Here is a 27571-nt window from a genome sequence, read left to right as displayed (position 1 = left end):
AATCCTCTGATTCTATGATATATAAAAATGCATTATTAAAACATTTTCCAGAGAAGTACATTATCAGCTTGTTTAAATTTCCATTTTTTAATGTTAGTAGAACTTGATCTTGCTTATGAATGCAGGGGGATGGCTAAAGGAAACCATATGCTTAGCAGATGTGGTGCAAAACTGCATGCACAGGCTGCCAATGCTATTTGAGCCAAAGGTTTGCAGCCAATACTATTCCACCATGGGGCCCGTTGCAAGGAGATGTGCCAGTGATAATGCACTATGCCAGATTGTGTGGGTGTTTCAAGAAAGGGTAAGAGTCCACCAGAGACTACAATAAGGCCAACAGCATTATTTCAATGTCCACACAAGACTGCTGGGGTGACAAGCTACAGTTTCCAGTCCATAACCCTATGCATGGCCACAGTTACCGCCAAAGGAAAAATGATTTAATCAAAATAAAACAAAAAAACCCCAGAATCCTCTTACTCCTCTTTATCTTCCAGAAATTGGTAACATGATGAAGGATTCCAAGGAACAAGATTACTGTCACAGGAAGCAATGTGACACATGAGTCAGGACTGGACAAAAAAATTGTTGCAAGCGTGTTGTGCTAGCTATGAAGTACATCATAAAATTGGATAGTAGCAAAGCCATGATAAATCTGTGATTGTCAGGAAAGAGGGAGGCCACTTTTACACATTAGGAGAGAAAAGTATAGTAAGGAGATGCACCTTTGCCTTTGTCCCCACTCATCATGAGTTAAGCATGGACAGGGGTGAAACCAGGCTTTTTTTCACCCAGGTCAAAGACCCAGTTTGGCAACACCCCCATGTCCATTTGCGCGCGCGCACACACACACACACAGACTGGGAGCCTCAATGGCACCCCTCTGGAGGCTTCACCTGGGGCAAAAAAACTGTCTAGCCCCCACCCCCTGTAGCTATGGCTCTGAGCATGGATACTGAAGTGGGAAAGCCATTGTGCACAGAACTTTGTGGAATCAGGGTTCCAGGATCTAGTGAAAGTCTACAGACAGAGAGGTATACCCATGCAGGCTTCCCTAGCTCAGTGGTCTATGCTAATGTATGTGCGCTGGGGAATCAGGTGTAGTCCTATGACAGAGGTGTGGTCATGCAGCCCATTTCTACACCATGCCATAAGTAATGTGAGAGGGGGGCTGGAGTGTTGACTGAAAGGTGCTATTAGTCACGCTGATGGGCTCATTTCTCTGGGACGATTGCAGAGCATACCGCTGAAAGGGACTCAAGTGGAGGTTAACATTGTGTAGCTCTTCACTACAGGAAAGAGACTGCAGACACACCTTGGGATCATGTGCTCACAGTGTGCAAACCCTTCCTTCCTCAGAGCAAATACCAGCTTTAATCATAGTTAAGTGATACATCATAACTGAAAAGGCAGTAAACGTCCCAGGGTAGAAGTATAGAAATATAAGCCCCCTCTCCCTGCCTGCTTTAACAGCATAGAATGCCATAGGAGAAGCAGCCAGAAAAACGGAGAAGAACACATTTTTAAAAGGGAAGCATACCAAGTTGCTAAGTTCATTTGCTGAACCAAGGAATTATGAGACATATTTCTAACTCACAGCCAGACCTCAGTAATAAGCCTGCAAACTGTAGCTGTTCCCAAAGAACAAATATTGCCCCTTTGACAAATATTTTCACATAATCTGTCTTCTTCATGCAGTTGCAGTGCTGCATCCAAAGATCTTTGGCTACTGTACAGTTTTTGCTGCTGGGATGACTTTACTGAAATCACATTATTTAGTTGCTAATGCACATTTACCCCAAACCAGCTAGCACCAGTATATGTAAGCATTTCAAGCAAACACCAGATACCGTGTCTGTGATATGACCGGTTACAAGTGCCACAACTCACCCAGATTTATTGAGTGCATGTCCCTTCAGTTTCCAGAAGGCACAATTGATTGCAAAATCTTCATGCAACCTAGTGCATTCTGACTTGATTATGTCTTCCTTGGCTTAGCCTTTTAATCCATAGGCTTGAGAGACAATTTACTGCTATGAACCACACTCTGTTTTCAATGGATTTTTAATACTATATAAACATTTATCTAGAAGGCATGGAGCCCTCCCTTGAAGGACTTCACGGTCTGCATTCAGATTGGTTTTCATTGTGCTGTACTTATTTGCTTTAAAAAATGCGAACTGCATTTTAAAATGCATAAAATTGAATCAATGCATTTTCAGTTCTAAGTGTGTTTTTGTGTGTGTGTGCTGCAAGCTATTGATGCAAAACATTTTATTCCAGCTGGATATCCATATATTTTCTTTATTGGATCAGTTTATACTAGTTTGCCTTAACTTTAGGCCTTTAAGAAATTTAAATTCAAAATTTTAAAAGGTCTCTGGCATTTATCATAGACTTAAGGACTATATTTTTGCATTTTTAATGCATTTGCTGTAGCAAGCAGTTTCTTGTGTACCTACATGCAGTTGTTCAAAGACTATGATCAATAATTTGCAAATTAGTCTCTTCTTCAAACACATCAGAAGAAGCAATGTTCTTCTGCCTTTGATTTTCTCTGATCAATGTTTTCAACAGAGATCTCTAAAGTGGTGCTCTATCATGAGTTCTTATTGACAACCTGCCAATACCTAGTTGAAAGTCATGCTGAAGCTGCCAATTTTCATGCTTTCAAAGGGAAATTGAGAGATCAGCATGCTCTCCCTATAATGGCCAAATAAAATGGCATGAAGACTAATTTACAGTAAATCTCTTACTCTGTTGCCTTGAAGCTAGGTTTGAAATAAAAGATTCTATCCAGGGCTCACACAAAGGTGCTCATGCCTGGGGAATTCTCCACCCTTCCTCCAAAGCTAGGCACATTTTCTGGAGCTAACCTATAATAAAAGGGCAGTGGAAAGTGGCCCTAGAACAGCGTGTTTCAGTGACTTGTCAATTAACCAACAACTTCACTAGCTTCCATGACAGCATCTCACCTGGAACATTTTAATGGGTGGAGCTAAAAGGTCCTTGTCCTTATTTTACAATAAGCAACAGCAAATTGTGTTACATGCAATCTGTATTTAGCTGACTTAGCCCATATTACCTTGAATCTGTTCAAATGAAGGGCAATGATTCATTGGGGAAGAGCATGGCATTTACACATAACCACAGCAGCCCATGCGATGGTACAATGCAGGCTGCCAAGTCACACTGGGAGAGAACCTGGTTTACTTTTTTATTTCTATTTGTACTTGTAACTTATATTTTCCAAACACTTGACTGTAGGTAACTTTTTTTTTGTTAAATAAAAGCGAGGAAAGTCTTTTTCCATCTCTCTATTACTTTGGAATAGCAACAAGTTGTTTTATTAGTTTATCCTTCCAAAAGCTTTCATGGCATTTACATTCTACTATGAATAGTTACAATAAGTTTCCTTTATTTTAATATTTCTAGCAATATCAGAGTTCTCTGGGAGTGTTCATAAGCAAGTAGAGAGGGATGATCTGGTAGACACTAAATTCCATGGACTTGCAAAAGTTTGTCACAAAGTCCCTCACTGCAGGTTCCTGAGTAAAGTTTGTAGTTGTTGGGAAAGAGACAGGTCCTCTTGTAGATCAGCATCTGGATAAAGAAGGAGTAGTAGAGAGCAGGAATGGCCAGTTATCACAATGAAGAGTTGTAAGAAGTGGGGTCCTGCAAGGACCTGTAGTGGTCATAAATGATCTGGAGTTAGGGATGGATCAGTGAGGCAGCCAAGACTGCTGAAATCCAAATCACATCTACTTCACATATACACTGTGGGGGTCTGAGTTGGCAGTGACTGACCAGGAGAGAGATCTTGGTATCATGATATATAAAGATATGAGCTATGATGGTCATGTACTACCTCCACTGTCAGAGCCAGTATGTTTGTGAAGACCTGGGGAATTCCAGATGGATGGCTTCACATAGGCATCTGGTTGGCTACTGTGAGAACAGGTTGCTGAATTAAAAGGTCTGAGACGTTAAGAGCTCTTCTTGTGTTTTTATGGATAGCAGATTGATGGTGTTGACCCAGTGTATAATAACTGTGAGAAGGATGAATCCCATAGAGAACATGAGGAAAGGGGTAGAAATTTATGGTGCAAGCACATAAATTTCAATTCCTGCATCTTGAAAAGGTTACTAGAAAGCTGGAAAACTTGCAGAAAATGACCAAGCAAGGACCAGGCAACAAAAATGACCAAGGGGCAAAGGGCTGGTACTGACTTATAAAGCAGCCTGTTTTAATATTAGTAGCTGGGAGATAGAAAGGCAGACAGCACTTTAACTTTTCCCAATGTCAATTCAAGTAGCAAAGTTGTGCACACACCATGCAGCAGCTGCTTATACTGTATCTGGCTTTGGATAAAAGACTTGCTGGCTTTAAGTAAAGTCTTGATAAACACAGACATTCACCAAAACACTTAAAACAGCTTATCCAACATTTTGTACAAATTGCTGTTTTCTTTGGAGCAGACTCAAGGCATGAAGCTATATTTACACTAAGATTCCAAATGGTCAGTGGAATTTTCCACAAACATTTTTGATATTTCAAAGGCCAAAACCTTGGTACTTTGAGGCAGTAGCACATCACATTTGGTAACATAGTCACTGGTGAGAAGTTTAATCCTTTGTTTCTTACAGAGCACAGGGGGCAAGCATAAGGAGACAATGAACATTTTGATAGGTCAAAAAGCTAAAACACAGCTCTGAAGTTTAAGTTATACCTCAAGGGTGAAGTTAACAGCCCCCAAGAATTTCACTTATTAAATTTACATCTTCACATAGGTGCCAAGAGGTCCATTTGGCTCTAACAAACCAAACAATATCTACAACAACCCAATAAATAATTGTAGTTCTGTATTTTTTAAAAAATCAAGAATAAACCTTTCCTCCTAGCAGCTATGGTTACAGCTGTCATTTTCAGAAACTAAAAAGACCTGATCTAAACTACTTCCTGTGAATGTTTGAAATAGTTTTATTATTTACTACCAGTTTCCCATGAAATTTTCATGCTATTATATTGGTGGGCACGTACTCCAACCTGAGCAAGGTGAAGTTCTGAAACTTTGTGTTTTGCCTTCAGTTTTAAACTAGTGGCTACAAAGTTTCTTTTCCTTGCTGTTTTAAAGTAAGGTATGATTTTATAATTTAGTTGCATTTTGTTTGGTTGTAAATTTTCTATTATTTAAACCCTGTAAGCTATCCAGAGACCTGTCATTATAGGGTGGCTATAAACATTTGTGTGGAAGACATTACAGGGTGTTGTTACCACTAGAAAGTCCAGTTCTATGTTACTATGCTTCTCACTACTGAAGAATCCAGTGTTTGGAGCAAGGCTCCCCTGATGTTCTTAAGAATAGCAGGGTATGTTCATTTCAGTAACATTGTTCACATATAAAAGACAGAGAACACAATCAAAAGACCACATGGGTTTACCATCAAATATATGGGATGTTCTTCAACAAACATAAAGCTGTATGAAGCTGACATGCCAAGATCATCTAATCAAGTGGGTCCCAGATATATGGAGCAGAATACGAACAGAAACTAGCACAGCGTCTAGCATTAATACAGCATGACCTATTCACTTCCCCTGTGAAAAAGGGCAGGTTGCCATGTGTTGCACCAGCTGCAACCTTGAACAATCTTCAAGGGGAGTGTCACAAAACATGTAGCATAGTGGCAGCCTTCGTTTTCTCATAGTTGGTTGAAACAACCAATTCACAACTGGATCCGCTTTAATATATCTTTTGCACTGCAAAGAACATTTGGTTGGAAATCACGACCATTGGGGCGGGGGAAAACCCACACCAAAAAAAAGCACAGCCATCTTTACCATTGAGAACAACTGACTTGTTGTAACACATTTTATTGGCAGCCAGCCAGTACTTTCCTCAAATACAAATAACAGTGTTCTTTGAGGAGGACAACTGTCAAGCAAAGACTGCCAAAAAGGACGATAATCCAAGAAAACGATTAGGCCTTTCTATACAAAACAGAAGAAACAGTAAGTGTTTATAATGAGAAAGCTTTCAGTTCACCCAACAATATTTTAGGCCACAGGGCTATCTTAAAGATATTTAAATCCACTATGTTGTAACTGAACATAGTTCTGAAGTTACGCACAATAGGTAACCTCTAAGACTTTAAAACTGGCCTGGAAGGCCTAAATGCTACCTAGTTTTTCATTTTCAAGAGAACACTTGAGAGACAGCCAGCACTTGACTCCTACGTCACATGAAAGCAGAGCGCATGTAACACTTAGCAAAAGTCTTGAGGTACAAAGTGTACTAGAAACGTTTCACATTTTCTACAGTGATGTTCCCAAAGACTTTGGCATAAATACGCTTTTCCATACTCTTCTGTCTCCTGCACATATCAAAGAACATAAACACATGCAAACCGCACACATAATGGAAAGCTATTAATATGCTCTCAGAAAAAGCTCGCATTAAAATTCCCTGTCCCAACAGACTCTTTAAAATATATACTGTGACATTCAGAAATATTTACAATGAGTTTGTAATTATTAAGTAGATGGAACACAAGTTTAAAGGAATTGGTGTAACAGGCCTAACAGAATATCCAGTCAACTAATCTACATTTATTTACTGGCAAACAAGTGTTATATAAACTATGATTGTTCATAAGATTCCTAGTTTATAATAGACAGAGGCGGAGGAGAGATGGAGAAACAACTGCTTTCGGACAAAGCAGAAATGGCAGCAACGCTCTAAGAAAATAGATGTTCTATCAGGCCAAAGACCCATCTAGACCAGCATCCTGTTCTCACATGGGCCATCCAGATGCCTGTGGGAAACTCACAAGAAGCATTAGAACACAACAGCACTCTGCCCTCCAGCGGTTTCCAGCAAGTGGCATTCAGAAGCATGACTAACTGTGGAGGCAGAGCGCAGTTATCATGGCCACAGCTATCCTAGCTCTCTCCTCCATAAATTTGTCAATGCTATTTTGAAATTATGCAAGTTGGTGGCCACTACTGCTTCCTGTGGGAGTGAGTTCCATAGTTTAACTATGTGTGGTGTGAATAAGTACTTTCTTTTATCTGTCCTGAATCTTCCAATGTTCACCTTTATGCTGAATGTCCAAGAGTTCTAGTAGACAATGAGACATTCAGTTCACTGAAGCCTGCTAATTTCATTAAGCTATAGGTTGTAAACATAAGCAATCATAAACATAATGGAACTCACTTCTGAGTAAATCTGTTTAGAATTGCATTGTAAATTTGTGGTATGTGGCCATAAAGGAGGATTCTTCTGTCAAAAGATTCTGTCATCTATCTATCATCTATCTATCTATCTATCTATCTATCATCTATCTATCTATCTATCTAATGCACATACTGTAATAAATAACAAAAGGAATAAACTACAGAACTGCAGGCAAATGACCATTAATTTTCACTTTTACAAACTCAAGATGTATTTTTATTTAAATTATTGATTTACTTCCCTTTTTATGTTCAAGACAGCTTATATCAAAAATACCACAAGCTAAAAACAAAACAAAAGCAACTAGAAAAGGCCAAACCACTAAAAACATTCAGCCACCAAAAAAATTCCATAGCCTCATCAAATCAGCATCCAAAAGCCATTTAAACCAGCAAGTCTTACATTCTCAATGGAAATCTGGCGTAATTGCAACAAATGGTCTGCTTCCAGGTTACTTGAGAGAGCACCTTATCCTTTATATAACTAGTAGTTCACTGTGGTCTGCAAGAGATTTTCTTCTAAGGTTCAAAACTGATCACAAACTAACTCCACAGTAATACAGAGCAGAGCTTGTAGTGTGGCTGCCCCTGCTCTACGAAACAGTGTTTCTGCCATATGACATAGATATCCACTACCTGCATTTTCCAGAAAGAATTGAAGACATTTTGTTCTGGCAAGCTTTCCTGGCTGGAAGCACAGGTCTCTGTCACAGTTCCCTCCTTTTATTGTTTTTCAGTTCATTTGCTGTTATTTTCTATGCTGTTTCAATTTTTTTTATATTGCGTGCATCACCTTGAAACATATATGTGGAAGGCTACTGATTAATCATTATTATCTCCATTGCATTATCTTAAAGAAATGGGAGTGCCTGATCACCTCATCTGTCTCCTGAGAAATCTCTATGTGGGACAAGAAGCTACAGTTAGAACTGGATATGGAACAACTGATTGGTTCAAAATTGGGAAAGGCGTACGACAAGGCTGTATTTTGTCTCCCTGCTTATTTAATTTATACGCAGAATACATCATGCGAAAGGCTGGGCTGGATGAATCCCAAGCTGGAATTAAGATTGCCGGAAGAAATATCAACAACCTCAGATATGCAGATGACACAACCTTGATGGCAGAAAGTGAGGAGGAATTAAAGAACCTTTTAATGAGGGTGAAAGAGGAGAGCGCAAAATATGGTCTGAGGCTCAACATCAAAAAAACGAAGATCATGGCCACTGGTCCCATCACCTCCTGGCAAATAGAAGGGGAAGAAATGGAGGCAGTGAGAGATTTTACTTTCTTGGGCTCCATGATCACTGCAGATGGTGACAGCAGCCACGAAATTAAAAGACGCCTGCTTCTTGGGAGAAGGGCAATGACAGGCCTAGACAGCATCTTGAGAAGTAGAGACGTCACCTTGCCAACAAAGGTCCGTATAGTTAAAGCCATGGTTTTCCCAGTAGTGATGTATGGAAGTGAGAGCTGGACCATAAAGAAGGCTGATCGCCGAAGAATTGATGCTTTTGAATTATGGTGCTGGAGAAGACTCTTGAGAGTCCCATGGACTGCAAGAAGATCAAACGCATCCATTCTTAATGAAATCAGCCCTGAGTGCTCACTGGAAGGACAGATCGTGAAGCTGAGGCTCCAGTACTTTGGCCACCTCATGAGAAGAGAAGACTCCCTGGAGAAGACACTGATGCTGGGAAAGATGGAGGGCACAAGGAGAAGGGGGCGACAGAGGATGAGATGGTTGGATAGTGTTCTCGAAGCCACAAACATGAGTCTGACCAAACTGCGGGAGGTAGTGGAGGACAGAGGTGCCTGGCGTGCTCTGGTCCATGGGGTCACGAAGAGTCGGACACGACTAAACGACTAAACAACAACAACAACAACATCTCCATTGCAACTGAACTGGAATGTTTTACACATAAGCATTTCATTTTTTTAAAAAAACTCATTATAACATTTTATGCCTATTATTAGATTTCTATCTAAATATTTAGAAATTTTGCAACATGCCAGCATTGAGGTAATTTTCTTTTCCAATGAATTATGTGCATTTCCTGGGCCAAAGTAAGCATATAGTGCAAGGGGCAGAGTAGCCTAAACCTCAACATATCATTAAGGGGTTCCTAGAAATGGTCCCTCATTGTAACCACATAATCCTGCGAAGTAGGTTGGGAAGAGAGATAGTAGCCAGCCCAAGATGACTCTGGCTGAGTAGGGATTGGAGTGTGCGTCTCCTTGCTTCAACTCCCATATTCTAAGAATGGTTTGACTATACAGTGGTACCTTGGGTTACAGATGCTTCAGGTTACAGACTCCACTAACCCAGAAATAGTACCTCGGGTTAAGAACTTTGCTTCAGGGTGAGAATAGAAATCGCGCAGTGGTGGGAGGCCCCATTAGCTAAAGTGGTACCTCAGGTTAAGAACAGTTTCAGGTTAAGAATGGACCTCCAGAATGAATTAAGTTCTTAACCCAAGGTAGCACTGTATGTCCAGTTACTATATGTCCTTAGCTGATTTATGGTATAGTAATGCAGCCCAAGTACCACTATGTGTTATTTTAGAAACCACTTGATACTCCATATTCAAAATCTACTAAAACAGAGATTGGGATGGGTCAGAGAAATCAAGAATGTTAAACCACAACTACCCAAATGCTTCTGAACAACTTTGTCTCACTTTAAATGCCAGGGTTAACTAATTCATTTCTGACTTAACACATCTACAGTGGTACCTCTGGTTACCTACAGTGGAACGCTCTGGTTACGAGCTCCGCTAACCCAGAAGTAGCTGCTCCTGGTTGTGAACTTTGCCCCAGGATGCGAATGGAAATCTCGTGCTAGAGGCACACGTGCGCGCAGCGGGAGACTCCATTAGCGAAAGCGCACCTCAGGTTAAGAACGGTTTTGTGTTAAGAACGGACCTCCGGAACGAATTAAGTTCGTAACCAGAAGTATCACTGCATTTGTATTTACAGTGGTACCTCAGGTTACAGACGCTTCAGGTTACAGACTCCGCTAACCCAGAAATAGTACCTCGGGTTAAGAACTTTGCTTCAGGATAAGAACAGAAATCGTGCGGTGGTGGTGCAGCGGCAGCGGGAGGCCTCATTAGCTAAAGTGGTGCTTCAGGTTAAGAACAGTTTCAGGTTAAGAACGGACCTTCGGAAGGAATTACGTTCTTAACCCGATGTACCACTGTATTTTGAATGCTTATATCCAGCTTTATAGCCTGAGTGGCTCCCAAAGATTATAAAAATAAAAATCACACCTAAATCTAGTACAGGAACATAAATTATATGGTGTTCACAGAGAAACAGGATTATTCAGGCAGCATTTTGCATCCTGCTCTTCCAGGCAACTCCTATCAAAGTCTGCTGGCACAAAGGATCTCGTTCAGCAGTCTGGCCTTTCTGGTAGATGCCAGGCAAGAGCTTTCACCAAGGGCCTCTGAGAAGGTAGTGGGGCAGAGCCACTTAGCAACAAAATGTGATCAAAACATAAACATAAAATGTAACATCCAGCTCCAGGTAAGAGAATGTGGAAGTACAATATATCTGCAGAGAGTCTGAAATCTGGCAGAAGCAAAGCTATGAAGTTCAATAGATTGACTTCATGAAAGACTTAAGAATTCAGAACTTACTAAGTATCTCTCTTCTTGTCTCATGCTTGGGGTGCGGATCATGTGGTTCTGCTCCCCTCTCCAATCTCCAAAGCGGCGGAAAAAGTAGTTGGATAAAAAACGGTTGATGGGATCTCTAATAATATTGATGTATACTGGTTGGTCTCCTCCAAACCTGGACAACAGAAACAAAGAAAAATCAAATCACAGACAGCCATGTCAAAAAATGTAAAACTTCAGTATCTGAGGAGGTTGTTTCTTGCATTTTTTAAAAAAATTAAAATTACAACTACAATATTATTTCTGAAGCCACAAGTATAAGGCTTTTCTGTCCCCTAAAGCATGAGTTAAATACTACACATTAGAAAATGCACACTATAATCTGGCATCTTAGTATTAGAAAAGCACACTGTAATCAACAAAATTTATTTTACTGAAGCTTACTAGGGAATCTCATCTTACTGATGATAAATCACATGGTTGTCAGTTTGACTTTAATCAAGTTTCTGTGTACCTCATATTATATAGCAGTATTCAAAGGCACTATTTATTTTATTTTTAAAACTGTACATCAAAGAAAGTGTTTACTGTATTTATAGTCTGCTTTTATGTAGGACTCCCAGTGGTTTTGATAGCCAGGTCCATCCACATCTACTTAGTTTCAACAATAATACTGTGTCTGGCATTCCTACACCATCCACCAGGCTTGTAGTGACAATAGTTAAAATCACAAGTGTGTTTCAAACAGTAAATCTTTGAAAAATGGAAGGGGGGGTGTTAATGCTTGTGCTTTCAAAGAAAGTATTTTCCTTATCCTTTTGTGTGTTGGAAGAATAATTGTACTTTTCAATGAACCAGTTCAAGTTGAAGGGAATCACTGAATTGTTAGCACGAAGAACTGTCAGCATTCCTCCTCCTAAGAAACAGCAGCCTATATGCATCAAGATAAAATATAAGGAAACTTGGCTAAGAATGAGAGCAATATTGAAATCCCAAACCTGATACATCCTGCAAAATATGACAATAAATAAAATCTCAAACTGCTGAGAATCTCAAGTTCAATATCACACTTAAGCCAGGACAGTGACAGTCTGAAAATATAACACCAATTCTGGCACAACTGCACTGGCTACCAAATGGTTCCCAAGCTCAATGCAAAGTGCTGGTTTTGACCTTATTATCATCTGTACTAAAAGGATAATGCTGCAATCTAGGGCTATCATATTACAAGATCAACCTTGGTTTCTCCATTCCCAGTTATGGAGTAGAAACACTTCCCTGTGAGCATACAAGACTTTCCCACCCCACACCCAGCACTGGGAATTCCACAGATGCATAGGACACCATTCAATTTAATTTTCACATCTGTTTTCTGTCCACCAGGAGCACTCCATACTGTTATTCCATCACAACAATGTCACGAGGAAAGTTAGCTGGAGAGCCATGACTTCCCCAGTACAGGAAGCATCATATATGTTATGCCTATGGCTATCATGCGTTTAAACCAGCCAACCAGGTTTGGACCATAGCTTAGTTGTTCCATAGCTAGAGATGGGAAGAAGGAACATGGATTTGCTCTACAATTCCTTGTTTTGTTTCCCTAGGCCTGCTGCTGCTATGCCCAGTTCTTCTCTTGTCGCACTTTTTCAGCCAAGCTCACCGCTTCCAAGCTGAGTCACATACTTGCTTCTCCACTAAAGCAGTCTGTGTAGCAAAGAGGTATAGATCTTGTATCCACATAATTCAGCACCTTGGCAGGCCTTTACAAGTAACGATGCCTGCTCTGGGTGTGCAAACCACTATTTTAAGTTTTCCACCATGTTCCAGAGCAACTCCCTGCTGGTGATATTGTGGGAAGCTTATGATGGCAGCTTTGTAGCTACTTGCAGCTGCTACTACTAGGCATGCTTACTAACTGATGTAGGAAAGGGCTCACCAGAGGGCACTTGCCCATGGGAATCCTCAAACCTAGATCCAAGAAGAGCGATCCCTATCTGTAGAAGATTTCCATACAAACCTGCAGCACCATGTGGCCTTCAATGAAGCTTATTCCAAATTTATGTGCTGCATTTGCAGCTAACTTAGAACCATGTAGTAGCAGACTCTTAAATGCAATGGTAGCAATATGTGTGGGTTTTTTAAAAAAGAGTACTGATCACTAGTTAATCTGCTTTTCTTCAAACAGCGAAACTCTATTTTAAGAAGGCTGGAGCATTAGTTAAACATTGCACAGGTGTGACAAGTTATCCTTGGAAAGAAAGTCTTCAGTGCAACCCAAGAGTTCTTATTTATTTGAATGGAAGCACTGTTAAAATTTAGCCACAATATCCAAATTACAGTACCAATTAAATGAGTGAAAAGTAACACAGTGCTGGTTTGCTTGTATTTTCCACAAAGGGCGACTCCTTTACCCACTAAGTAAAGTGTTTTTTTCTTGTAGTGAAATTAAAAAAAACTTGTGGGAACTAACTAAGCCAATGTATGTACATTTTGTATGCAAGACCAAGAACTGAAGTTAAGCAAAAACAACTTAACTTAGTTTTTGTGTCCTTAAGATAAAACAATTTGCACTCTAATTTGCCTATTGGGTTATGCTTTAAATGATTTTAATGTAAACTGTATGTTTACCTGTACAAAACCACAAAAAATGAAAAAACACACACATATGTGGCCAAATGCACTAGTTTGGCTCCCCTCTCCTCCTTTTGTATACTACAAGAGGAGGTTCAAAGCATCCACGTTCATATGCAGGCTACAGTTTCCTATGACATATGGTTTGTAGGTGCTATGGTATTTTAAAATTATCCTTAGTGATAACAAGTCAGAATCAAACTGCTTCTTCAGATCATGGTTGTTCTTACTAACTGTAGTTTAAACAAACTATAATTCTTGAGTTATCATCTCAGGATACTACAGTTAGTTTAAAATGGAAAGAAAGTGCTTTCAATCTCTGTTCACATAGCAGAATACAATGGTTTTCCCCTGTGCCTGAACCCAGACCACTAAGTGATACTTAGTGATTTTTTAAAAGGATGAGCAGAACGGTTTTTGGGGTTTGTTTTACAAATAATTAAAAATGTTAACATGATTACTAGAAAATGCACTGTAGACTGAATTAAATTGAACCATGAGAGGTAACTGAACTAACTGATGTGAAAGTGCTCTTCTTCCTGCCTTGTTGAAGTCAATTGCTGCAATAAACTGAGTTGATTAACGTAGCAGAAAAATCTAATGAAGGTAATCCTCTAGAAAGATGTCTACAATTTTACAACACTAGCAATATACAAGATGTGCTTTATAGTGCTAAACCTCTATTTTTGGCAAAGTACCACATCTCCCAACCCAATAGAACCAAAGGGGTAGAAGAATTCGCCTGTAGTGTTATGCCAAGGACACACCCCAGAGGATTCTATTTCTACATTCCAGAAGATTAAGTAATTTTTCTGAGCAGAACAACACAGCATATTTATCTTAAGACTGACATTTGACATGAACTAAAGTAGGGTAGCTTGGTTAATACAATTTTATTTTATTTGTTAATGGTATTGATAACACCCCAATGATTGCACTTACTGGTTGGACTAAGCTGCCTTGAAGTAACACAGTAAACATCCACTTTGCTTACATCAAACTAAGAGCCTTGATACTGACTCCTGCAGTATCCATATTTCCAGAGTAGAGCCTTCCCCTCAGTGGGGGGCAGAGTTCCATGGTAGAGCTTATCCTCTGAATGCAGAAGGGGCATGAGTTAAAAACCCCAACATCTCCAATGAAACTGATATCAGGAATAGGACGCAGATACACCTGTGCTGAAAACCTTGGAAAGCTGCTGCCAGTGAGGATGGACAGTGCTAGACTGGGTGGACAAATGGACCAATTCAGCATGAAATTCCTCATTCTTCATGTTTGAAGCCCTTCCTGAAGGTTCACTTGAGGACCGCTTCACTCCAGATGTGGCTACCCATGCAGGTCTTCAGTAGAGGGCATTGTTTTGGTGCCCCTACTATCAAAAGTGAGGGCAGTGGCTACAAAGGTGAGAGGGCTTCTCAGTGGTGAAGTTCCATTTGTGGAATGCTCTCAACTGAGAGGCTGACCTAGCACCAAGTTTTAAAATATGAATTCATTTCTCATTTACGTTGCTTCGAGGTCCTCTGCTGTTAGTTCTCATGTTAATTTAACAACGGTGCTACATTTCTCTATTTTTAGTTACCTGATCGTCTTTGAGCAGCCTGACCCAACGTTGTGTTCCTGAAAAGCTCAAAGTCTGGCTTCTTTTCAATTCATTCATATGCTCAGATTCCCCTTTTCCACCTAAACATTTCTCCCTTCTCTCCATATCCTTATGCATTATTGTTAATTTTTATTGTTAACACTTCTATCCTGTTTTGGTCCTGTCAGGGCTTAGCCACACTTCCTCTTGTCCCACTGCAGTACCCCAGGGAAAGCCACTCTTTAGCATTCAATTAGAGCAAATGACAATTCTGGTTTTCCCCAAATGGATTGCCATTTGTTCCTTTTTTTTCTCTAAAGAGCAAGTTTTCCCTTGGAAAGGAATGGGTCAAGGGGAAAATCGCTCAGATCTATGCCTAGAAAGTGTGGGTCAAGGGGCAAACCGTTTGGACCCTTGCTTTCTAGGCATGGCACAAGTGGAAGAGTATATGATCCCTAAGTCACCCTCTTCAGTTGCTCCTTCTGCCTATCACAGGCACTATAAATATTGTTGTCCCCCTGCAGCAAAATAGGCTTCAGCGTGATCATTATGCATTATGCTGGGTGTTTTTTTTCACCCAAGCATTAATGCTCTATAAAATTAAAGCATTTATTATGTTTGAAAGTTCTCACTTCTTGCAATCCAAGAACCTCTAGGCTCTCTGAAGTAATTTGAAGAACATAATTGATTTAGGATACACTTATGTAGTTACATCAATCATCTCTACACACCACAAAAATTGGGCTAATTTAGTTTAAAGTCTCCATACCCCAAATACTGCTTAAAGTATGGCTCCAAAATTTGGAAGAGAGGAGATATAGGTTCCCATATCAGTATATGCTGCTTATTCCCCTTAAATTCAAAACGCCTAGTGTTAAAAAAAAGAAAAGCCAAAATGGTAGGCCTTCTACCCCATCTATATGCTGTGTTGTAACCTAATGTGGCTCAAATGATGTCAAGTTCAAAACTGAGGCAAGTTCTTAAAAGTCCTTTACATAGCTTAGTGTCTGCTGAACTAAGTAAGGGGATGAGGAAGTTTGCCCAAATCTTTGGTAAATGCAAAACTTAGCTGATGGTGGAAAGAACTACTGCAGCACAATGCAATACTGGCTGCAGTAGAGTCAGTGGCAAGCCTCCCATTGGCATAAAGGAGATTAGAATTTCATCGACAGTGAGCAATGAGCCCAGGAGTTCTAAACATCTTTCCAGAGCATACATCATTTCATCATGACACATTCAGATTGTATTGTAGGCACCTCCACCCTTCTCCTATTTACATTTACATAACATGGTAACTAAAGCAATTGCCTAAGCTAAAAAGTATTTATTGTATTCCCCTCCCCCCCAAAGGCCAAACAACGTTTAAGACCATTTAAACAGCTGGGGGAAGTTGAGAGCTAGAATCTTTCTTTCTAAAGCTTAGGGCACATAAGCCGTACCTCAACTGCACATACCCTAACATTTCAGTTGATGGTTTAGTCAGGTACAGGCCCATTGCCAAGGAAATGAATCATGGGAAGGTTAAATGCCTTACTTATGAATTTCTTTTCCCCTCCCATAATTTCTCTACTCCATAGTTTGAATTTTGCTCCTTTGAGGACAAGCGTCTCTTAGTGCCTATTTGTTGAAGGGTTAACTTTCCTTTCAGTTTAAAAATGGCAAACATTTTTAAAATTATTGTTCTTGTTATTGTTGTTTAACAATGCAAAACCATCTTTATTAGGCTAACTAGTAAATGTGTGGCCTCTCAATTGCTGCATAGAATTCTTCCTCAGGCAAAATGGAAAGTGTCAGTTTATAAAATGCAGGGCTGATTAAAAGGTCAGAAATTTTTATTCATCTGAGCTATATAGCTGCTTAATTGGGGTGGGGGGATAATCAGGGTGGGGGAGCGTGCTTCAAATAAGTAATTGAATATGAGCTATAAATTATTATAATGACCCAAAGATCCACTGCAGCAAACTGAAATGTGGAATTTTAAAGATTATACTTTCCATCTATGTAGCTCTCTCACATAAGAACTCAGACCGCATTACTGCCATTCCTCTGTGCGTCCACTGCATAAGTGTAGTATCATTGTGGTGTCAGGTTCTACCTACAATCTTACATATCAACTAAACACCCATAGTAGTTCCCTGCACATAAAGCTATAAGCTCAGGGGTGCTGCTCAGATGATCAACAAGTACACTGAGACTGTAAAAATATTTAGGCTGCCTAATTTATTCCGTTCTCTAACTTCCAGTATTTAAGAAAATATATTCTGTTAAAGCTAGGAATATAACTTTTACACACTCATGCTTGGGTGGCAGGATTATACTTCCACCCAGCTCACCCCAGCCCTCTAAAACAGCTACACAAAAAGCCACACAACAGTGATATAGACACTGGAACCAGACCCTGTGTTTGACCCAAATACCACCTCTGGCAGTACCATTACAGAACCTCATCTTATCATCCACAACATCAGGGGTTCTCTCACTTGCTCATATTTCACTGCAATATGTGCCATCATCTTCTAATAGTGTCTTTCTCCATAAGGCAAACAATAGCAGTATCTAAGCAATAAGAATAAATGGACAAAAATATGACATCCGAAATGGCAATGAAGCCAGTGAGGGGACACACCAACCTTCCAAGATACAAGACAGACCTTATGGTGACTACCCTTAAACAAAGGAACTTCAGGAGGAGACTAAAGCATGAAACAGTTGAATTGCAATACGCCAAGAAGTTTAGGGCTATATTTCAGAGTAAATTGACACAATGGATTTTTACCACACTATATGCGATCACTGGTGTCCCCATGTCAGGGTGTTTGTGTTATCAACTACTGATTTTGTATGCATATGAAACTAATGAGTTTCATTTCCTTCTGATCTGATTGTTTATACACTTCCTCCCCCTTCCCTGTGAAAAAACCCTACAAATGTACCTGCAGTTCAAGACAACACGCATCTGATCAAGCATTCTGTAGTCAATGAAAGTTTATTTGCTTAGTCCTGGGTACCACAGGACCTGTTTTTGCCAGAAGACACTAACATGACTACCACTCTGGATATTGACATTTAGTAATTCACTATTCTTCAGCTCAATAGTGTTTTCTAAAGTTGCATCTGATGTAACATCACAAGCATATATGGTTATAATTTGAAACCTCCTCTCCCAAGAGTTTGTATTTTAAAGTGGGGTGGGGGAAAGACTGAACAGCTAATGCATATAAAATTACATTGGCAGAGGGAAATAAAAATAAAATGGAATTCTGGCAGGAGATTCTTTTTGACATAATGCAACATAGAGTTTTTCAGCTGAAAAGGTTATAAACTCAAGTGACCTATGAAAAAGCATGAAGTGTACACAGACAATTGGAAACACAGACAAGGATGTGTACTATACTGTACTATATCATTTACTGCTTTAGCCAGTGGTGCAGGAATCTTCCATAAAGTGAGGAGGAGGAGGAAAAGATGGCGGATCCCTGCATCACACATATCTTTCATGCTCGTATGGAAGCCGGTTCCTCGTGGTGCAATCTTATACTGCTGCATATGTGTATACATACCAGAATATACAGATACCAGAGCATACAGGTGGGTGTTTCCTAGATTATTGTGCCCAGTCAGGATAGAAAAAGGAGTAGGCGCATTGGCTAGGTAAATATTGCACATTTTGCTCTGCCCACAAGGTTCTGGGAGATACACACATATTGCAGTGACTGTACACTAAACTGAAAATGAAAGCTTTAAATAAATCAATTGTCTGTTAAATTAAACATACCATATAAAACACTGTAAGTGAGGAACTATCTTACCTTGAGAAATTGAGGAAGTGAACATGTCTAGTGAATAAATAGGGCTGTTCGGCAGTGCTTATATTTTTAATCAATTCCATCTAAAAACAAGAACACACTGAATTTAAAATCAAGCTTGTCAAAATGTGGCACCCAAACTTCAGAAGAGATTTGTTTCTTTGAGGTACTGATACATTAGATCCCAGCCACTGGCACCAACTATATGGGGGCCTGGGCACTCACAAAAAATTGTTGTGTGTGCTCAGCAACTGCACTGCAGGGCCTCTGACATGACTTCTGGGGTCTTGCAAAGCACTGTAAGTCACATCCAAGGCCTCATGGGGGCTGTGGGGATGGTGTCCAAGGCGTTATGCAGCCTCTGACGCAAATTCCGGGGCTCCCAGGCGCTACGTGCGATGTAATGTGACGTCATGATGCAACGTGATGTCATTATGGTATGGTGTGATATCATGATGTCATGCTACATTGCATGTGCCGCTGGGCACCCATAAGCTGGGGTCAAGTCAGTGCCCCTGACCCCAGCACTGTCTATCAAGAGTAATGGGAAGGAATAGAGATGGTCTATGCTACACTAATATGGGAGAAAATAAGGCCACTTCTGTGACCTCCTAGCCTGCAAAAGTTCTAAATGTCAATATACTTTGCTTCACCAATTCACATGCTTGTTGCATCAATTTTGTGGGATAAGCAGGAAGGTAGTTTTCTTCTATTCCTACTGGCAGTTGCTGTGCCTGACTTTTGCTCTATTTACTGTGGTGCTTCGGAAAGTAACAACTTCATAAAGCAGTATGTGCAAGGAGCAGTGTATTTCTAAGGTCAACCTTTTAAATGTTGAATGAAAAGTTCCTTGGGACCAGTAACAGCATGGCCACATACATTTCTTGGAGCCTGCAGGGGATGTCCTAGACTTTGCACTTAATTGGAATATCTGCTCTAATGTTAAAAACCCATCGCATTCAATCACCTGCCCATCAGAATATGTGCATGAAATTCACACATACTGTTCAAAAATATTATACCTCCTATATTTATTTAATGTAGAAATGTATTGCTTCTCTTAACAAAATTATGCACAACTTTGCAGTGTATACCAGGAGACAGATGTGCCTAAAAGAACACAAATGAATAAGTCAAAGTCTAAATAAACATAACGTAATTCTACCACATAGAACTTGCATTGCAATGGTGTGATACAGTGCTTTTTCTCCCGAGAAAGAGAGGTGCAGGAACTCCCACCTTTTTTTGACGGACAAACCAAAGTTGTTGAGTTTCTTTCAGGAAGGGCTTTTTAAGGGGGCGCCCAGAGTGTTCCGGCTGAAAAAAAAGCCCTGGTGTGATGTCAGGTAAATTGCTTGGTCACTATTGTACATTCTATTTGCCACCAACCGTAGACCTAATTTTTGGTAACTTAAAAAAATTCTTTCATGCCCATGTGAGAGAAATAAAAGGTGTTTATTTACTGTCGGCCCTGAGTTTATTCTTTCATTTGTATCTACTGACTGGTCAGGCATTAAGTCGTAATCTACCTTTTCCATTATTTAAGAAAGCCTATGCTATTGTTTCCATGGAGATCGCTTTTCAAAAGCTAGTCTCAACTATCAGGATAGTTTTTCCTCTCCCCTCACTATTTTGGCCTGGTTGTGTTTAAGTCATTTTAGAATGCAGTTCCAAGATTTAATAATGCAAAGCTAGATTTTACTTTTAATTTCAGAATATATTTGGTTAAAAAGGGGGGTGAAATACAGTTCTCAGCACTCACTTTCAGCTTTTAGAGTGTTCTGTAATATGTCAGGCTCCTGAAAGCGTTAAGAGAGATGTGTGCAAAAGAATTCCAGACATTCTTGCAGCTCCGATTTCCTGACTTCTGCTCTGCGCAGATTATTCTAATTGGCTTTAGAAAAACTTCTAGTTGTATTTGGGGGTGGGGGGTGGACTTGACTGTTACCATTCCTTTAACTTGAGGGCTACAGTAACTGAGCAAGATTACATACAGATTTGTCCAATTAGACAATATAAAGCAATGCACAAATTGGAAATAAATATGTTTGTAGAAGGTGGTAATATGCGTGTTTCTTCACTCTAGTTTAGTGGGGCTTACTCCCAAGTAAATATGCACAGGATTGCAGCCTACGTTAAATTGCTGGAAATGCTGTTCTAGTTTGGATGTATTTACTTGTTATAGCATAAATACCACTATATACCGTTTTCCATCATACTACTGGAAACTTCTCGGCTAGCCAAAAGCAAGGCAGACTACCCAAGCTGTTCTCCAGTGCACCTGTTTCACATGCCTACCAAGTCTACTCTGAGGCTCCTCTCTCCCCAGCTCAACAGAAGATTCATGTGAGGAGGGGGGGGGAGGAGGAGAACTGCAGTAAAGACAAGAGAAGGGTTAGCTCAACCATATAGGCAGACTGTGCAGGTCCCTTGGTTGGAACAAATCAAAGGGCATTCTCATGCTGATCACTCTACATACGGTCTGTGCACCCTGGAATCCTCTAGAATGCAGGCATAGTCTCAGGTTCTACAGTGAGCAGGGCCTGACTTCAACAGCAATCTTCCCTTCTGCAGAAGCCCAAAGCTAGATCTAGTCAAACTAGCTGAAGAATTAATACTGCCATGTGTCTCCGCAAAAGAAAATCCCACCACACTGACTAAACAACTCATATTAGGTATAGGAAATGTGGAATGACACCTCCCTGACCCAGCCAATGCTTGCATTTCTTTTGATGCTTTCGTCCAGAAAGGTATAAAAACTGGTCTAATGGAGCCATTTTTTGTTCTGGCTTTGGCTAGTTCCACTATGAAAATCAATTGCTCAGTCACCTGTGTGGTTTTGTGCTCCCCATATCCACTCTGCTGAATATCACTGGGCCTGAAATCACTTAGCTAGCGAGAACCAGGGATCAGATTCTCCTGCTTTTTCCTTTACTGTCTCTGGGCCCGTGTTTGCTGAAGCAGATGTCCCAGCTTGGTGTGGCTGCTTCAACAACCCATTCCTGGGCTTCACAACTTTTCATCCCTTTCCTTGGATCTTTCTCGCTGAATCTGAGATCCATAAAGCTTTTTTCAGGGTCTGTTTGCTGCCTTTGCTGTTTTTCCTGCCTCACCTAGGCAGGGGAAGCAGGTTATGTAGTCAACATCTAGGACTGCTCAGCAGGGCACATGTTTCTCCCCATACTGTCTCTCAGAGCCTTCACAACTGTTCCCTCTTCCTATCTTTGAGTGTGTGTGACTGCATTTTAGAAGCCACCCTCTAGTCAGAAGAACAGACAAGCCAGTGGAATCAGGCCAATAGACCATCTAGCCCTTTTTCTCACATGGCAGGACCTGGATGCAACAGCACTCTGCTCACATGAAGCTCCCAGAAGCTGGTATTCAGGGGCCTCCTTTGCCCAGAAGAATCCTCCTGCTCAGCTGTGCATGAATGAGGCCTGGTCTGCAAGATGAGCCCAGATAGACAGTGCAGGCTGAACTCATCCCCCATCTCCTCCAATGCCTTGTGCGCTTGTTCCTTCTTGTGTGTGTGCATTTAGTTGTTCTGTAGTTAGCTAATCCCCTGAAACCGTAGAAATGTATGCATATTGTTACTGCCCACTGATGTTAATAGATATGAATTGTTGTGGAGCTATACCCCACTGAAATGTTAAATGTGTATATTTTGATTCTCAATAGATATCTGCATCTTTAAGACCTGTGTGAGTATAAATTACTGGGTAAATCTGCCAAGATGCACGAATGCCAATGTCTAACATGTGTCTACTGAAGAGGCTTGATAACAGCAGCCTGTTTATTCTATCACAATTTTGACTTACTTCCATTTCTGTACATTATAGAAAGGGCAACTCCATAAGACTATAGGAGAGGGACGGAATTATTAAACCTAGCACACCCAACTGTAGGGCTTATTTCTGCCTTTCAATTTTTGAAATCACAGAGCAAAGGTTAATACTGTATTGACAGCACAATCTATAGATGTTTACTCAGAAGGAAGTTAAACTGTGTCCAACGGGTCTTACATTCTAATAAGTATTTTTAGTAATGCAGCCTGAGACAAATTTTGCTCCTTAATATCGTCTTGGATCTCCCAATAAGGGTGTACAAGATTGTTTAGTATAACCCTAAGCTGCGTTTTCAGCAGCATTCCACTTGGTGGCGTAGAGAAATGGTTGATTCATGACAGGTTAAGAGAAAGGCCACTCATATGAAGGATGCAAACAAAATCCAGTTTCATCCAAAGGAAATGTAATTGGTTACCTGGAACTAAAATAACCTTTTACTGTATCAACACTAAACATATAAGTTCTTCAAATCATTCCTTTTCATTTTTTAAAAGGAAAACAAAAATGTTGATCCACTTTAGATAAAATCCAGAGAACTTTAACTTAGATTATAAACCAACAGGTACAACGTTTTCACTGCACAAGAATATTTTAGTAAGCGACACATTTTCATATTCTACAATGATTTTTTGTTTTAAATCTGCAAGATTTGGGAAATAATAAAAATAAACAGTGGCTTTAAATTATACATATATTGCTGTGAGAAAATTATTTTTAAATTAAAGTCAGGTCATTTACATCACAATAATGTGCATCTCTAATCTGAAGTAAGCCCCACCAAGTTCAATGGTGCTTAGGTATTCAGATGTTTATAATCTCAATCATGGCCAATCCTACTTTCTTATAAAATGATAGTGTGTATGGGGTGACGCTAACAACATCATAAAATGGCGCAATTTACACAAGCCTTTAAGAATGGCTTCAAAGGATGGAGCTAGGAGGACCCAGAATAAACTGAGGGTTGCAAGAAATTCTAGAGACAACGGCAAGGGCTTCCCAGGCTGTGTTTGGGGCCGGATGCAGCCCAATTGCTTTCTAAATCCGGTGCGTGGACAGTCTGGGAATCAGACTGGGAATTACATGAGTAGAATGTGTGCTTTTATTTAAAATGCATCTCTGGGTTATTTGTGGGGCCTGCCTGGTGTTTTTACATGAGCAGAATGTGTGCTTTTATTTAAAATGCACCTCTGGGTTATTTGTGGGGCATAGGAATTTGTTCATTATTTTTTTCAAAATACAGTCCAGCCCACCACATGGTCTGAGGGACAGTGGACCGGCCCATGGCCGAAAAAGGTTGCTGACCCCTGGTTTGGAGCAACACAGGGAAAACAGGGAAGCAGCAAGTCTGCTGCTTGGGGAAGGTGGCAAAGTGTGGAATTAAAATAGACTTACTATGTGGCAAAGTGGGTTTCATGACAATAGTATCTAGTTAATCTAGCCCAAGAGTATGGAGTCTTAAAGCAACAGGCACTAAACAAACCACAAAGTAAGCTGTATATACATAGCAGGAGTCTATGGGCCAAAAGGAAACTGATTAGCCAGTAACAGTTTGAAAGTCCATTCCCCTTTAAATTACAGAAGCTCATGAAAACTCCACTGCATGTGGATCTAGTCAGCTTGCTAATAATTGAAATAGAATTCCTGCTTATTTTCCCATTCTCAATTGCCGCTGCTGTCCCTCCAGGGCCAGCCCACCCATGAGGCAAGGAGAAGCGACCACTTCAGGCAGCAGGATCCACAGAGGCAGCTGATGCGGCCTCCAAGGAATGCATTGGCGGTGGCTGCCGCATGGCAGCAACAGCTATGGCATGCTCTTTGGAGTCCAAATCTGTTACCTCCTCAGCAGCACACACACACACACCCCAATGTCACAGCGGCCTCTCAGTGAATAGGAGGCTCTGCTGGTCTCCTCCCCCCCCCCCTAGGGAGGAATTGGTGGGTGCTGCCCTCTGTGCTTTCCTGGGCTCTGCATCTGAACGGCATAATTCAGAGTGGGTGCCTTCGCATCTGTGACAGGTTTTGATTCCCTCTTCAACCACCACTGTTTGATTTTTATGCCCCCCCCCTCTGTTCTTGATTTAGATCTTCATTTACCCCTTCTTCCCTGGTTGTGGGGGGGAAGGACCATTTTGTGGTTTGCTCCAGGAGCCAAAATGTATTGGGCCAGTCCCACTGGCCTCCAATATTCTCTCCCCTATCTGCAGCTTTCACTGCAAAACCCATTTACCCCATTCCTTGCCTCAAACCTTTTTGATGTTCTGCTTCCACTTGGAAAATTCTGAACTCCCAGTCCTTACTGCAAGATCTGTCTCTGATTATTATTTTTGGACAACTACTATATACAGGGTTAATTGATCCTCATAGCATGCAGCAGCAGCTTTGATCCTAAAAGTAAGCGTCAGTATCTTACACTGGATAATTTCATGGCTTGTTTTCAGGCTGCAATGACTGATTAGCCTTTTCGGCTTTCAGTGCAAAAGAAGAGCTTTTAGAGCAGGGCCCAGAAAGAAAAACAACCAACCTCTGAAAATGTTTGCCTTTCTCCACACTATTTGCTGCCATTGTTTCCCTAATCTGCTGCTGCTTCAGTGCCCATTTCCTTCCTTGGTTAGGAATTCTCTCTCTTTCAAACAGTATTCTCAGACCATCCCAGAAAATTCAATGACCTCACAATGCTATATAGCCAATGAAATTTGGCTATGCACCAACACCACTGAAGGTTAAGGAAGCTGATTTAGACTGCAATCTTGACCTCATTTACCTGGGAGTAAGTCTCGCTGAATTTAATAGGACTTTGACTAAGAGCAATAATTCCTGGTTTCAAATGAATGATCCTGATCATTAAAAATCTAGGAGCAAATGAAGTCTACTCAATGCAACATTTCCGGAATAAGTGAACACTTTCACGTCACTTACAGTTTAATTCCCCACAAATTGCCAAAAGCAGGGCCCCCTTAAATACTGATAAAACAGTAGCAAAAATGAACTTAATTATCAGCTCAGCTATAATTTACTTATGATACCATTTGCCAGAATGATCAAAAAATATATGCAGTTAACAGCTTGTTAGCTAAGAAAGTGATAATTTTTAATATAAAAATATTTCTAATTCTACTGAAAAATAATTTACTGCAATGCCCTATCAAAAATACTCAGAATTAAATTACTCTAAAAATGAAAACCATAACATACAAAAAGACACAAACAACTTACCTGTTCATTCTTGGTTAGCCTGGTTTTATTATGAATATCTGATGTAACCAAGTTGAACCCGTGTCTCTCAGACAGAATTCGCAACAGCAAAACCACAGTTCGACTCCCACACTTTCCAACCCTGTTATACACCACTTGGCTAGGGAATGGAAGTACCTAGACAAAGAGATACACATTAGCCTTCCTATTTAGAAATCTTTAAATACACAGAATAATTTTGTTGTAACTCAAGAGATGAGTGTTTCAAAATTAAATGCACATATTTCAGAGATTGAAAGAAAGCACTGCCTCAAAATCCAGGAAGTATTTCTTCTCTCTGTGTTAAGCTATTACAGTGGTACCTCAGGTTACATACGCTTCAGGTTAAGAACTTTGCTTCAGGATGAGAACAGAAATTGTGCTCCGACGGTGCAGCAGCAGCAGGAGGCCCCATTAGCTAAAGTGGTGCTTCAGGTTAAGTACGGACCTCCGGAACGAATTAAGTACTTAATCTGAGGTACCACTGTATAGCAATATAATAAATCACATCTAAGATTTAACCCCTTCATGGATCACTGCCTTGCCGTGGCGAAGGGGCTTGAATAACTCAGAGAAGCTATGAACTATGCTGAGCAGGGCACCCAAGATGAACAGGTCATAGTGGAGAGTTTGGACCAAACGTGATCCACCTGGAGGAGGAACCGGCAAGACACTTCAGTATCCCTGCCAAGAAAACTCCATGGACAAAGACAACAGGCATATAAAAGTTATGACGCTGGAAGATGAGCCCCTCAGGTCGGAAGGCGTCCAACATGCTACTGGGGAAGAGCGGAGGACAAGTACAAGTAGATCCAGAGCTGATGAAGCAGCTGGGCCAAAGCCGAAAGGACGCTCAGATGCGGATATGCATGGAAGCAAAAGGAAAGTCCAATGCTGTAAAGAAAAATATTGCATAGGAACCTGGAATGTAAGAACCATGAACCTGGGTAAGTTGCATGTGGTCAAAAATGAGATGGCAAGAATAAATATTGACATCCTGGGAATCAGTGAACTGAAATGGACGGGAATGGGCGAATTCAGTTCGGATGACTATCATATCTACTACTGTGGGCAAGAAACCCATAAAAGAAATGGAGTGGCCCTCATAGTCAACAAAAGAGTGGCGAAAGCTGTACTGGGATGCAATCTCAAAAATGATAGAATGATCTCGATACGAATCCAAGGCAGACCTTTTAACATCACAGTAATCCAAGTTTATGCACCAACTACTGGTGCTGAAGAAACTGAAATTGACCAATTCTATGAAGACTTACAAGACCTTATAGAAGTGACACCAAAGAAGGATGTTCTTCTCATTATAGGGGATTGGAATGCTAAAGTAGGGAATCAACTGGCAAGTTTGGCCTTGGAGATCAAAACGAAGCAGGACAAAGGCTAATAGAGTTCTGTCAAGAGAACAAGCTGGTCATCACAAACACGCTTTTCCAACAACACAAGAGACGACTCTACACATGGACATCACCAGATGGGCAACATCGAAATCAGATTGATTATATTCTCTGCAGCCAAAGATGGAGAAGCTCTATACAGTCAGCAAAAACAAGACCTGGAGCTGACTGTGGCTCAGATCATCAGCTTCTTATAGCAAAATTCAAGCT

At 40.5% G+C, this 27571-nt stretch overlaps 1 protein-coding gene across 3 annotated transcripts in view; it reads right to left on the bottom strand.

Moving 5' to 3' along the window:
- UST (uronyl 2-sulfotransferase) overlaps positions 1 to 27571 on the bottom strand; it is a 157723-nt gene that overhangs the window by 77250 nt on the left and 52902 nt on the right. For all 3 annotated transcript variants that reach the window (XM_053382141.1, XM_053382142.1, XM_053382140.1), the window contains exons 3-5: positions 25935 to 26090; positions 18880 to 18959; positions 10882 to 11035 (exon numbers count right to left, since the gene is read on the bottom strand). In XM_053382141.1, the coding sequence (XP_053238116.1) occupies positions 10882 to 11035; positions 18880 to 18959; positions 25935 to 26090 (390 nt within the window). The remainder of the gene's footprint in view (positions 1 to 10881; positions 11036 to 18879; positions 18960 to 25934; positions 26091 to 27571) is intronic.

The sequence above is a fragment of the Podarcis raffonei genome, chromosome 3 (assembly GCF_027172205.1).
Source record: "Podarcis raffonei isolate rPodRaf1 chromosome 3, rPodRaf1.pri, whole genome shotgun sequence".
NCBI lineage: Eukaryota > Metazoa > Chordata > Lepidosauria > Squamata > Lacertidae > Podarcis > Podarcis raffonei.
The sequence above is the reverse complement of the archived record's forward strand: the minus strand, read 5'-3'. Positions and strand labels throughout refer to the sequence as shown.